This window comes from Elephantulus edwardii, unplaced genomic scaffold (genome assembly GCF_000299155.1).
Source record: "Elephantulus edwardii isolate Elephantulus edwardi_28Jun2011 unplaced genomic scaffold, EleEdw1.0 scaffold00098, whole genome shotgun sequence".
Classification (NCBI taxonomy): Eukaryota; Metazoa; Chordata; class Mammalia; order Macroscelidea; family Macroscelididae; genus Elephantulus; species Elephantulus edwardii.
In genome coordinates, this window is record NW_006399848.1 from 1,383,710 (window position 1) to 1,396,065 (window position 12,356).

General features: G+C 37.9%; 1 protein-coding gene across 1 annotated transcript in view; it reads right to left on the reverse strand.

The window, feature by feature from the left end:
• Nucleotides 1-12,356, reverse strand: part of ABCB1 (ATP-binding cassette, sub-family B (MDR/TAP), member 1) — a 98,451-nt gene that overhangs the window by 72,547 nt on the left and 13,548 nt on the right. Inside the window, exons 3-5 of the mRNA XM_006891486.1 lie at nucleotides 5,950-6,004; nucleotides 3,550-3,741; nucleotides 2,479-2,650 (exon numbers count right to left, since the gene is read on the reverse strand). Of these exons, the coding sequence (XP_006891548.1) occupies nucleotides 2,479-2,650; nucleotides 3,550-3,741; nucleotides 5,950-6,004 (419 nt within the window). The remainder of the gene's footprint in view (nucleotides 1-2,478; nucleotides 2,651-3,549; nucleotides 3,742-5,949; nucleotides 6,005-12,356) is intronic.

Genomic DNA, 12,356 nt, shown 5'->3' on the forward strand with positions numbered 1-12,356 from the left:
CCTACTACTGGTCTGCTACATGAGAGGGTGGAGTAGTTTCTCCTGGTCTAGTCACTGAGTATTTTTTGGTGGTGACGGGTTTAGAGTGTTATCTTACCTGAGCTCTGTTCCCTATTTCCCTCAGTTTTCCTGAAGCAAAGTCCCAGGTCCACAGAACCTCCCAGACCAGATCTCCTGGTAGGAGTAGATCATGTTTTCTTGTTCTGCCTGTTCACTCCTGTGTCTCCAAAGAAAAGCCTTAGGCTCAGAGATGAAGATGCTTTGTAGACCAAGCCACATTTTATATTGTGTCTGACAGTAGAATTTATAAGATTTGTTTCAACTCAAGCATAAACCTTATAGTGGCTGAAGGAGAGTTTATAATTTAAATCTCCAGCTCTCAGTCTAGGGCGCTCCCTCCTACCTTTAAATAAATAGTAACCAAAGTAATAACCATTTCATTATCTAAAGATTAACTACAGTTAATCTTTTCTGCATTAACTGGAACTGAAATAAATATATTTTAACTTGCATTGAATTGAAGAAACCAGAGTTCTTTTATTTTGCTTAAGTTTCTATTAAACAAACAAACAAAAAAAATTCATTAACTGGAGAAGTTTTTTGCCAGATAGTTTGGTTAACAGGTGCTGAGATACAATCTAATCACTAAGAACACCATTCAAACCTGTGTTATTCTGAAAATGTATCAACAGTATTGGAACTTCAATTTCTTCCTCTAAAATGAGACAACTATTCTTGAGAATTATACACACACACACACGTACAATGTACAACAGAATCTACTATATAAGGCAAAAATATATATTATACACACACACACAAACATATATAGATTTATTCAGTGACTGGGGTAATGGGGGTAGGTATATCAGAGAAAGTGAGACTGGCACAGGAGAGAGCAGGGTTTAGGGCTGTATTACATAGGGTCGCTATGAGTCTCAAGCAACTCGATGGCACATAACAACTACAATATAGTCGATGGTCAATAAATAGTATTGTTCACAAAAACACAGCAATATCTACTCTATAGGGGTAAAATGTCTTGATTTTGCACAACTTCTTATGATATAGAACAGATTTTGACTCAGAGTTATCCTATACAATAGAGCATAGCTGTCGCATGGGGTTTCCAAGACTAAAATATCTATGGGAACACATCTGTAGGTCTTTTCTCCAAGAGAGTCATTAGGTAGGCTCGAACTTCTGACTTTTTACTCAGCAACTGAGAACTTAATCATTATGCCACCAGGTCTCCTTAAATACTTACAACCAGTTTTGCTCTGCTGGCCTTAGATTTCAATGATTCTCCTTTTTCCTATCTTTCCGCTATACAAATTGGTATACTTCTCTAACTTGTAACAAGGCCAACACAAATTACATACTGAGGATTTCTCTTCAGTATAACCCACACTTAACATCAAATTAGTTTGAAATGAACACCATGTGGTACACCTGAAAGGGTGAGTCAACTTTATAATCATCATCAGAGAAGTGTGTGCAGAGATGGGGAGCGCTAGTAGCTTTACTGCTTTGCCTTTGTGACTGATTTGCATCGATACAGGACTACAAAGTACACTTGATTCTCCTACTTTGTATAATGGTGTATTTCAATATTTGACATGCAACATTTACAATGCAGACAAAACTGTAAAACTCGCTACAAATGAAAGAAAAGCTACAAAACCAAAACTGTTAAAATCTATGTGAACCGGATAGGGCATGGGTTGTTCACTGAACGTGAATCTCACCTTATTCTCCAAAAAAGGCACTAATCAGTAGAGAGAGCTCTTCAGAATCCAAAAGACCTTTACTCACTCACTCAACTCACTCACTGCCATTAGGTCAGAACCCACTCATAGCTGACTTTCAAGCATGTCTTCCCTGTATATCACATGGAAGGAGACTACTGTCTTTCTCCCTTGGAGCAGCATGGAGTATTCCAATTGCACAGTATCCTATGGACTATACCAGCAGGGCTTCCTCAGCATGCCTTTGTTATTGCTGTTGTGTACTATTGTTATTGTGTACTATTGATTCAGAACTGACCCATAACCCTCGAATGAGTTTTCAGAGACTGTATATCACATAGGAGAAGAATGCCCATCTTTTTCCCATGCAGCAGCTGATGGACTCAAATTGCCTACCTTTAGGTCAGTTACAGAACTCCTTAGCCAGAGCTCAGTATGATTTTTACAGCCTTATTTTTTTTTGTATGAAGGCAAGAGGGAAGATGAGAGTCATTCCTTTTTGTTCTCATCCTTCCACTAAATAACCATGCCTCTGAGAGTAGCACAGTGTCTGGCAAGGTTAGGTCTCAGGGAGGCTTACAGTCTGTTTATTCCCTTTGGTTTTGAACAGAGGATTTAAAACCAAGTGAAAAATATTAAGTACAGAATCATCAGTATCCCTGTGGTAAAGGATTCTCCAGTGAAGGAAAGCAGAAACATTTTACCACCTGGAGATACAGGCCTTACTTACCTTTGCCCAGACAGCAGCTGATAGCCCGAGAACAGGACTGATGGCCAGAATCACAAGGGTCAGCTCCCAACCACGAGTGAATCCTACTATGAAACCAGTGCAAAATGCTGCTATAGACTGAAAGAACATTCCAATTTTATCACCAATTCCTTCATTAATTTTGGAGACATCACTAAAAGAACAGATGGTGTTAGAAATAGATGTCAGAATTATGAACATTTCTTCTGAATAAAGTATCTTTTCCCCCTTTTCAGTATACTACATTTATTTACTTCTATCTTCTCTTTATGTATGCTTAATGTGTTTGTTGCTGATGTTATGTGCCGTCGGGTCAAGCACAACTCATAGCAACCCCATGGGCAACAGATTTGAACCCTGCCCTACCTCGTACCAGCCTCACAATCCCTAAAATGCTTGAAACCACTGTTAGAATCACTGTGTCAATCCATCATCTTGTTTGAGATCTTCCTCTCTTTCTCTAGCCTTCCACCTTTCCCAGCAGAATTATCTCTTTCCAAAGACAGTGATCTGTAGCCCATAACCCTTTATGGTCAAATAGTTCTGACTCATAGCAACCCTCCAGTACAAACTGCCTCGTAGGGTTTCCAATTCCAAGGCTGTAAATATTTAAAGAAGGAGACTGATACATCTTTTTCCCATGGAGCAGATGGTGGCTCAAACCAATAACCTTTAAGTGAGCAGCCAAGTTACCACTACCCCATCAGGCTTCGCCTGCAGTCCACAAGGCCCTAGGAAACAGGCATGAGTCCTTTAAAAAGCTAATCAACCTATACATGTCATGTGGTTGTTCTACAGCACAATCTCAGGCAAGGTCTTGAGCAAATCTACACCCTCACCTACAGCCAGTCATGCAGGTCCCCTGACGCCCTGACAGGAAAGCAGAACAAAAAGGATGCATAAGATGTGGTTACTGCTTGCAAGGAATTTACTCACATAATTACTTACATCAGAGGTACATAAATTACCATCTTCTAAAATACCTGATGGTACATATCTTGTTTGAGTAAGAATTAGCACCACCTTGACTTAAACATAAAATCAGGCACTTACTCTATAAGCCGGGTGTTAAGTTCTCCCACATCATGCACATCAAACCAGCCTATCTCCTGTCGCATAATGGCGTGAAAAAATTGTTTTCTAATTCTGTGTACTTGTCTTCCAGCTGCCAGGCACCAAAATGAAACCTGAATATAGGCAGCAACAAGCACACCAGCACCAATTCCACTGTAATAATAGGCATATCTGAAAAACAATAAAAATATATTCTTACATATACTTCACAACAATAACATTAAAAAATGTAATATAAGCTTAATGGATTAAATGACATAATTTTATGCCAACAGAATTTAAACAAATTTTGCATAAACATTTCAAAACAGCCTTTACAAGTTTCATTTCTTTTTAATGACTCCTTATTTCTTTTTCTCCATGGAAAATGTTATTCTAGTTGTTCAAGAAGCCACAAAACCAACTGAATGGTTAAAACATGTTCTAGTTTTTCTATGCATACTCTTAACATTAAAATTTTCTTCTTTTTTAAAAAAAATAATAAAAATAGTGAACACATTCTCTATTTCCTAAATTAGCATGTCTTTCCCCAACATTTTACTCATTCTACTATTTCAAGTTATCTGGGAACCTCACTGTTCTTAATAAAGAACCGTAGCAAGCAGAGTTTGATAGTTAGCATCAAATTTTCAGTATACTAACTAGAACGACTGAGTATTGTTTATGCTTCAGATAAAATTCCAGGGCTATTTTTAGTTACCACAACCTCAGGCAAATTGCTTAAACTCTATACGCTTCTGTTTTCTAAATGGCAAAATGAAGAATCGAGTTGCAACACATGAATGTGTGAAATAGGCTTGAGCCAATGCTAACCTACAGGATGCAACCAAAAGTTGTTAGCCCACAATGACAAAAGACTTGGGTGACACATTAGAACATCACAGCATCAGGTTTTAGACCTACTATTTTATTCCTGTCTACTTTTATTTCATCACCATCAGCTGATGAGTAAATGGTCTCTGTATATTGAGGGATGCAAATAAGTTAAAAGACAGGTCAGGAAGTAGAACCACGGGACAGAAATGGTCCCATGGCATTTGGTGCTATTCATCTTGCAAGAACAACTGAAAATGAAAATTATTCTTATATTATCTATCCAACTGTCATCAGGAGTTAACCTGACATCGTCAACTAAATAGTGGCTCTACCCGTTTGAATGGTAACAAAAGCATAAGCCTTTTATAAAAACTCTGATCCTCTAGAAAAAGTTGATCAATGCTTTCTTGCTAGGAGACTCCCTATTTTAAGAAAATAAACTCAAGGGGTTTACAAAAAAATTAATTTTCAGGCTAAAGGCAAACACTGGAAAATGAAGTACAGGATTCCAACAGTCCCACTTTTTTTTTAACATTTACAGCTTGCCATCTTAAAAAATGTATGAGTGATGCAGAAACTATGAAATTACTAGTTATTTTTAAGATAAAAACAATAATGAGATGGCTGCTGATCCCATTATTCACAATTTGATGTTCAAAACTTGGTAAGCAAATCTTCCCCAAGTTACACTAGTAATTCACAGTGCATTTATCAAAGAGGATGTACTTAGAACACTAAATTTTAGCTAATGGATAACTCAGTAATTAATTATTATCCCAGTGTTCGTAAGACAGCCAGAGGTTGCTATAAAAAAAAATCCCCTCCTTGATAAACAGAATTCATGCTTTGACAATCAGGTAAACGACTTCAAAGTACCAGTCTCTTTACTAACTAAGAGTTTTAGATGTCAGGCTTTGTAAGACGATCACAAGACACTATTTTCTTTTTTATAATATTAAAAATCCGTCTCTCTCCATGGAAGTATTTGTAGTTGATTCCCATTTTTCAGAATAGGACCAAGTGTCTTCAGTCCCTTAAAACCAACCAGAGCATTTATAAAAATTTGTTTAATCATTATCCTCACAGTAACACTTTTTAGATATGCTAGAAGCTGTCCTGGTGATCAAACAGTGAAATATAGAAATCATTAACAAAAAGCTTCCACCAGGTAAGTTAAGGTTACAGTGACTATCTTTATTCTTGGACATTCTTCTTTTATTTTCATTGCTTAGAATTTAGAAATGGAGTTCAAAATACCCTATCAGCTTCTCTCATCATAATGTGATTGAAAATATCACAAATCAAACTAATAATTACAAAATCACTACCTAGTTACATTTTAAAAGGTCACTTAGAACATATTCTTGTCCCATATATGATATTCTGTATTTATGAATGCATACAGAAATCTAATTTAGATTTAACCTTAACTTCAGTACATTTAACTATGAAAATATTTTCATAAAAGAAACCACATTGCTCTCCTTGGAATTTAGATTCCTTCCTGTGATTACTGGATTGGTATAGATAAGTTTAAAAGCACTAAGGAAAATGTCTAATTACCTGGTCATCTCTTCTTCCAGATTTTCGAAGGGATTAAAGGTAGAGTTTCCATAACCTAGACCATCACAAAACACACAAAAAACCCAACATTTGTGTATCTTTGTTCTCCAATAAGAATAAGCAAATGAAAATTAAAGTCCTATCACTTAATAATTTACATAAAATAAGTTACTGACTCAAGTTTTAATTATTTAAGCATACAATCTACTAGCCATGTGTAACCACATACACATATACAAAATAATTATACTTATTTGTAAGGAGGATATTACATTTAGTTTGAAGCTGTCTTTTCATCAGAAATTATCTGTGTCCTTGAATGAAAATATTTTCTAGACCAATAATCCAAGATGCCATAAGTGTAAAATCCTTTCAAGTTTTTTCTGATAAAATCCAATTTCTACTTGGCATTAACATGTATCTTTCTTTTTTTTTTTTTTAAACATGTATCTTTCAAATGCAACTCTTTATTTCTCTTTTTACAAAAAGTACTACTACTAACAAATACAAATATTCTTCTTAGCTTTAGATGTTTTATGAATAAAAGAAATATAACATGATAAAGTTTACTACCACTTGCTTTCTCTCTTAAGTCCTATTGTCTTGATTCAACCTCTAGATTCAACCATGAAGTTGTTACCTATTCTTCCAACCATGCTTTATGCAATAATGTTGGGGTGTGTGGTATTATAACTTTAAAAACTGACTTTTCTACCCACTGTCTTAGCCCTTGCTGGGAGAATGGTTTTCTTATAAATCATCAACAGCCTGGGGACTAATATAAGAGAATGCTTTCGACACTGTGAGGGTGTCTGAAGAGACTGTGAAAATAATGTGAAGAGACTGTGGCAGACTGTGAAGAGATTGTGGCAAGGTGTAACCAGAGGAACCTTGAGGATAAAGCCACAGTTAAAGCTTTTGCTTTTGGATAACTGACCTGTGACTGCTATGAGGCAAAGCCTGCTGGACAACTGAGGAAATCAGACATTTATTTGTGCTGCTGAACTGAACCTAGACTTTCATTTCTCTCTAAAACAACTTCATTTTTTGTTCTCCTGTTGTCATAATTATAAGCTGTCAAGTTTTTGCTTATATAATTATACAGGACAGAGCAAAAATATTCCGCTGGTAGTGTAGGCATTAATATATTTTGGTTTTTCTAAGAAGGGAAAGCATGTGTTGTTCATTTGGACCAGAGATTCCTATGCCAGTCAGACCAGGACCTAGACAAGGGCAACAGAGAGCCTGAGACTAACATGAGGGCCTTGGCCCACGCTTGCTAGAGGACTAGAGTGGGAATGTGATTTCATAACTGACAAGACTAAGAGAGTTTTGAAACACCGGCCTGGAGCAGAAAGACTGAAGGTCAAAGGGCCTATGAACATGCCTGAGAAACTATTATGACTGAAGAATTAGATCATGTTTTCAGCCTGAATTGTAACCTGTTAAATTCTAAAATAAATTTTGTAATTTTATCTGTGAGTTCTCTGTGGCCACTGCAATGGATTTATAGACCCAGCAGTAGAGCAGTGAGGGCCTTGGGAGGGACAGTTGATGTTAGAATTTCTAGAAGCAGGTGCAAGAGCACAGAGGCATCTCTGGCCTCTTCAGAGTAAGTTTACTGGTACAGATATTACAATATTACATATGGGGACTATTCTCCCTTGTGCAGTGAGTGCAGATCTGACGACACACTTTTCACAACTGTTGTTCTTGTTACTAGGTGCCATCAAGTTGAGTATGAACAACAGATCTGAACCCCGTCCTATCCTGTGCCATCCTCACAGTCTGACATACTGGAACTCACTGCTGCAGTCACTGTGTCAATCCATCTGGTTGAGAGTAATTCTCTCTTTCTCTAATTCTCCACCTTTCCAAGCATGATGTCCTTCTCCAAGGCTTAGCGTTTCCTAGCAACATGCCCAAAGTACGTGAATTGAAGCTTTGTTATTTTTGCCTCCGAGGTGCACTGCACTCTGGCTGTACTTCCTCGAAGACATATCTGGGTTGTCCACAGTAAACAAGTTTGAGTTTCCAGATTAAGAAAGGTTAGAAAGCAGGATTGGCCTTCTACTCCTTAAATAACAGATCTCTGAAAAGTCTATGAACAACAGAGGTGCATGGATAGTTTAAGTATCAGAAGTAGAGCACAGGCTGGAAGTCTTTTGACAGTAAGAATGTCTATGCTATTTCTTGGTATAGAAAACCACTGTGATAGGCTGACTTGACCTGTTTTAGAAAGTTCATACTGAAAATGTGCGTAGAACTAGACATTGCTGGGTAAGAGCAGAAACAGAAAAATACCATGTAAATGAAATACCTAAAATGGAAAAATAACATAGATACAGAAAGTAGGTCAGTGGTTTTCAAGGGTTAGAAGGGGAAGAAAGTAGAAAGTTACTACCTAATGGGTGGGTATGGAGTTTCTGCTTGAGGGATGGAAACATTTTAGAACTAAATAGTGATGATGGCTAAACATAATTACAACCTGAAAACTGTAATTAGTGTCACTGAAATGTTAGTGACAAATTTTACAAGATACCTGTTTTATACAATAAAAAAGAAATATGGGGGCACTTAAGTTCTGATACTGATGGAATAACCAGAGAAAGGATAATTATAATAGTTGAACAACAAGATGAGTGCCGTCAAAGTCACTATCCTATGTATGTAAAATTTGCTGAACTGGAAAATGCTTTATTATATCCATTTTCACAAGTATAAAAAAGAAAATCTGAGAGAGGAGGTAAGAGTGGTTGTGAAGGTAAGAGATGAAGGTGGCTTCAGACAAGGTTAGTAGTTAGGGACAGTTGGACTGTCTGTAGAGGAATTTCAGAATAGGTGAGTGAATAGATTAATCAACAGAGTGGCAGGTCCTATCTTCTTCTTCACTGATTTAAACAAGGACAGTTCACTTTTGAGCTATCAAGTAGGGTGAACTCCCCTGACAGACATTATTTGTGAGAGCAGGCTCTCTGATTAAGTAGTTAGTGCCAAGAAATGTGGAGTACACTAATCTGGACAACTGACTGGAAGAGATCCATATATATTCCCATTCCAAAAATGATAATCTAGTAGAGCACGGAAATTATTGAACTATATCCTAAAACTACATGCAGGCAAAATTCTGAAGATTATCCCAAAATTACTTGAACAGTACATCGAAAGAGAAGTGCCAGAAATATAAGCTGAGTTTAGAAGCAGCTGTGGCACTAGAAACACCATTGCCAATGTTAGATAGATTTTGGGTGAAAACAGAGTACCAAAACAATTTATATTTGTGTTTTATGGACTATTCAAAGGCATTTGACTCTATGAATCACCATAAATTGTGGCTAATATTGATGATCGAAATATCCCAGTCACAAAAGGACAAATATTACATGATGCCACTGTTGTAGAATGGGACTAACCCCGGGGTTGGGGAGAGACTGAGTAAGATGGGTTCAATAATGTATACTGCACTGAAACAGAGGAGGGAGAAAACTGTTTAAAAGAGATATGTGACTAGGTATTTCTGTCATCACAGGAGTCTAGAGCGATGGCTACATGGTGGAGGAGACCTGGGGGAGGGCTTGTAAAACAATGAAAGAATCTTTTCTTTTACTTTTCTATAATTTTTGACGCATGTACTTATAACTTGTTAGTTAAATTTGTGTCTTCTAGGTTGCAACACCCCCATGATACATCTTCAAGGATATGAACATGTACGGCCAAGCACAATCAATAACAGTGCATCTAACTTCCAAAATCAATCTCCATAATAGTCTATGTGTTTCCTACTGCCAAAGGGGCCCTTTAGAGTAGTGAGAGAAGATCTTCACCCTGAAACCCACAGCATCCCTTTTCAGCAGGAAGTAGCTAAGAGAATACGCCATCCCCTTTTCCTTATGAATCAGGGTGAAGTCTCTCTCAGGGAGGAGTGATAGGGAATGGCAAAGGACACACTGACAAAGGAGATTAATCAGAACTGGCTTTGACAAGCACTGCGGCAATTGGACAATTAAAACAGACATTCAGATGGCGGGGGAAGAAGAACAAACTGGGGAGGAGTGTAGAGAGAATGGTGTAGCAACGAAGGAATGAAAACCAAAAATCCCTATAAATGTTCATTAAAACTAATAAAATTTAATAACAATTAAAAAAAAGACAATAAATATATCAACAGAAAAAAAACAAACAAAAAAAAAAAAAAAAAAATTGTGGCTAATATTGAGAAGAATGGAAATCTCACAACTCTTAATTGTTCTCATGAGAAATCTATACCTAGACCAGGAAGCTGTTGTCAGAACAGAGCCAGAGAACACCATATGGCTCAAAATCAAGAAAGGATTGTGTTAGGGATGTATTCTTTCTTCATACCTTTCCAATTGATATGCAGAACAGGAGGCTGGACTTTATGAGGAGGACTGTGGCATCAGGATTGGAGGAAGATTCAACAACAAACTGAGTTTTGCAGATGACACAATCTTGCTTGTCAAAACTGAGGATGGTCTGAAGTGTTTGCTGCAGAAGGTCAAGAACTGCAGTCTTAAATATGGATTGTAGCTCAACATCAAGATAACAAAGATTCTCACCATTGGACCAACTGGAAGCACAATGATAGATGGAGAAAAGACTGAGATCATTAACAATTTCATCTTGCTTGGATCCACAGTCAACATTCTTAGCACTAGCAGTCAGGAACTCAAAAGATGAATTGTATTAAGAAAGTTGCTGGCAGGTACCTCTCCAGAGTGCTGAAGAGCAATGATGTCGGTCTGGAGAGTAAGGTGTACCTGATCCAGGTCATGGTCTTCACAATTACTTGCTACAAATCAGAGAGGTATACAATGACTAAGGATGGCAGAACAACTGATGCCTTTGAGTTGTGGTGCTGAACAAGAGTATTGAACATACCATGTAGTGGCAAAAGAACAAACAAGTCTGTCCTGGAGAAGGTGAAACCAAGTTGTTCCTTAGAGACAAGGATTTTGAAGCTCCCTATCACATACTTTGGGCATTCTGCCAGGAGGGACCAGTCCTTGGAGAAGGACATCATGCTTCAAAAGAGGGAGGGTCAGTGCAGGAAAGGAAGACTCTGAATGAGATGGATTGACACAGTAACTGGGGTATAATGGGTAGGTGTATCAGAGACAGTGAGATTAGCTCAGGATATGGCAGGATTCAGAGCTACTGTGCATAGGATCACTGTGAGTTATAGTTGACTCAACAGCATTTAACAACAATAATAACCAACAATATGTTGAGTTCTAGGATCCACAAGTCCCTTTCTAACCCAAGAACATTGTGATTCTAACATTCCACTGGATGCCAGAAACATTATCAACCACAAGCAAGACTTCGACCTTTTTGCCTAAGTGACCACTCCCCTGGCATTTTCTCAGGCTAGGGCCTGCCACTTGGTGTGGTTATGATAACTGTGGGTGACAGTGGTGATTCTTCCTCACGTGTGGTGCTTTCACATCTCTGGTCTGGAGACTATGTCTCTTGGCTGACCTGCCTGGCATACCAACAAACAAATTTACAGGATAGCCTCTAAGAAAGGAAAAAGAACAAGTAAAAACTGTTAGCGTTTGCTTCTCTTTTACTGAAGAGTCTGAAAACTGCTAGTAAGAGTAGGGAGAAAACGGCAGACACAAAGGCAGGACTCTTAGCATTAAACATAGTTCTGTCAATTGGTAAACAGTTCTGTCAATGATCAATCACATCATGTCAATTTCCTTGTCTTTGGTTTCTATACATGTAAAATAATGGGCTTAGATCAGATAATTTCTAGGCTACTTTTCACTTACAAATGACAATGTTTCCATTTTTATATTTATTCAGCCAATTCCCTATGTACCTATTCAATAACTCAGAACAAAGGCCTGTTCTAGGAGCCTTAATATTGTTGGTTTTAAGTGCCACTGAGTTGACTACAACTCATCATGACTCGATAAATCCTGTCCTATCCTGTGCCATGCTCATCATCTCTGATATCCCTGATTCCATTGCTGCAGCCACTGTGTCAATCCATTTCATTGAGGGTCTCCCCCTCTTCCACTGACCCTCCATCTTTTTAAGCATGATGATTATGCCCTTTTCCAAGAAAGAGCCTCTGCTAACAACATGTCTAAAGTATGAGAGATGAAGCTTCACTACTAGCCTTTCCTCTCAGGAGCGCTCTGGCTGCACTTTCTCCAAGATAAATGTTTGTTCTTCTGGCCGTCAAGGGACACTCAGCATTCTTCTACAACAGTGTAACTCAAAGGTATGATCCTTCTTCTGCTATCCTTCTACTCTGTCCAGCTCTCAGATGCTTAGCATGTGATTCAAAAGGCCATAGCTTGAATCAGGCACATTGTAGTCATTAAACTGACATACCTGCCCTACAGTACTTCAGAGAGGAATTCATTCTCACTGCT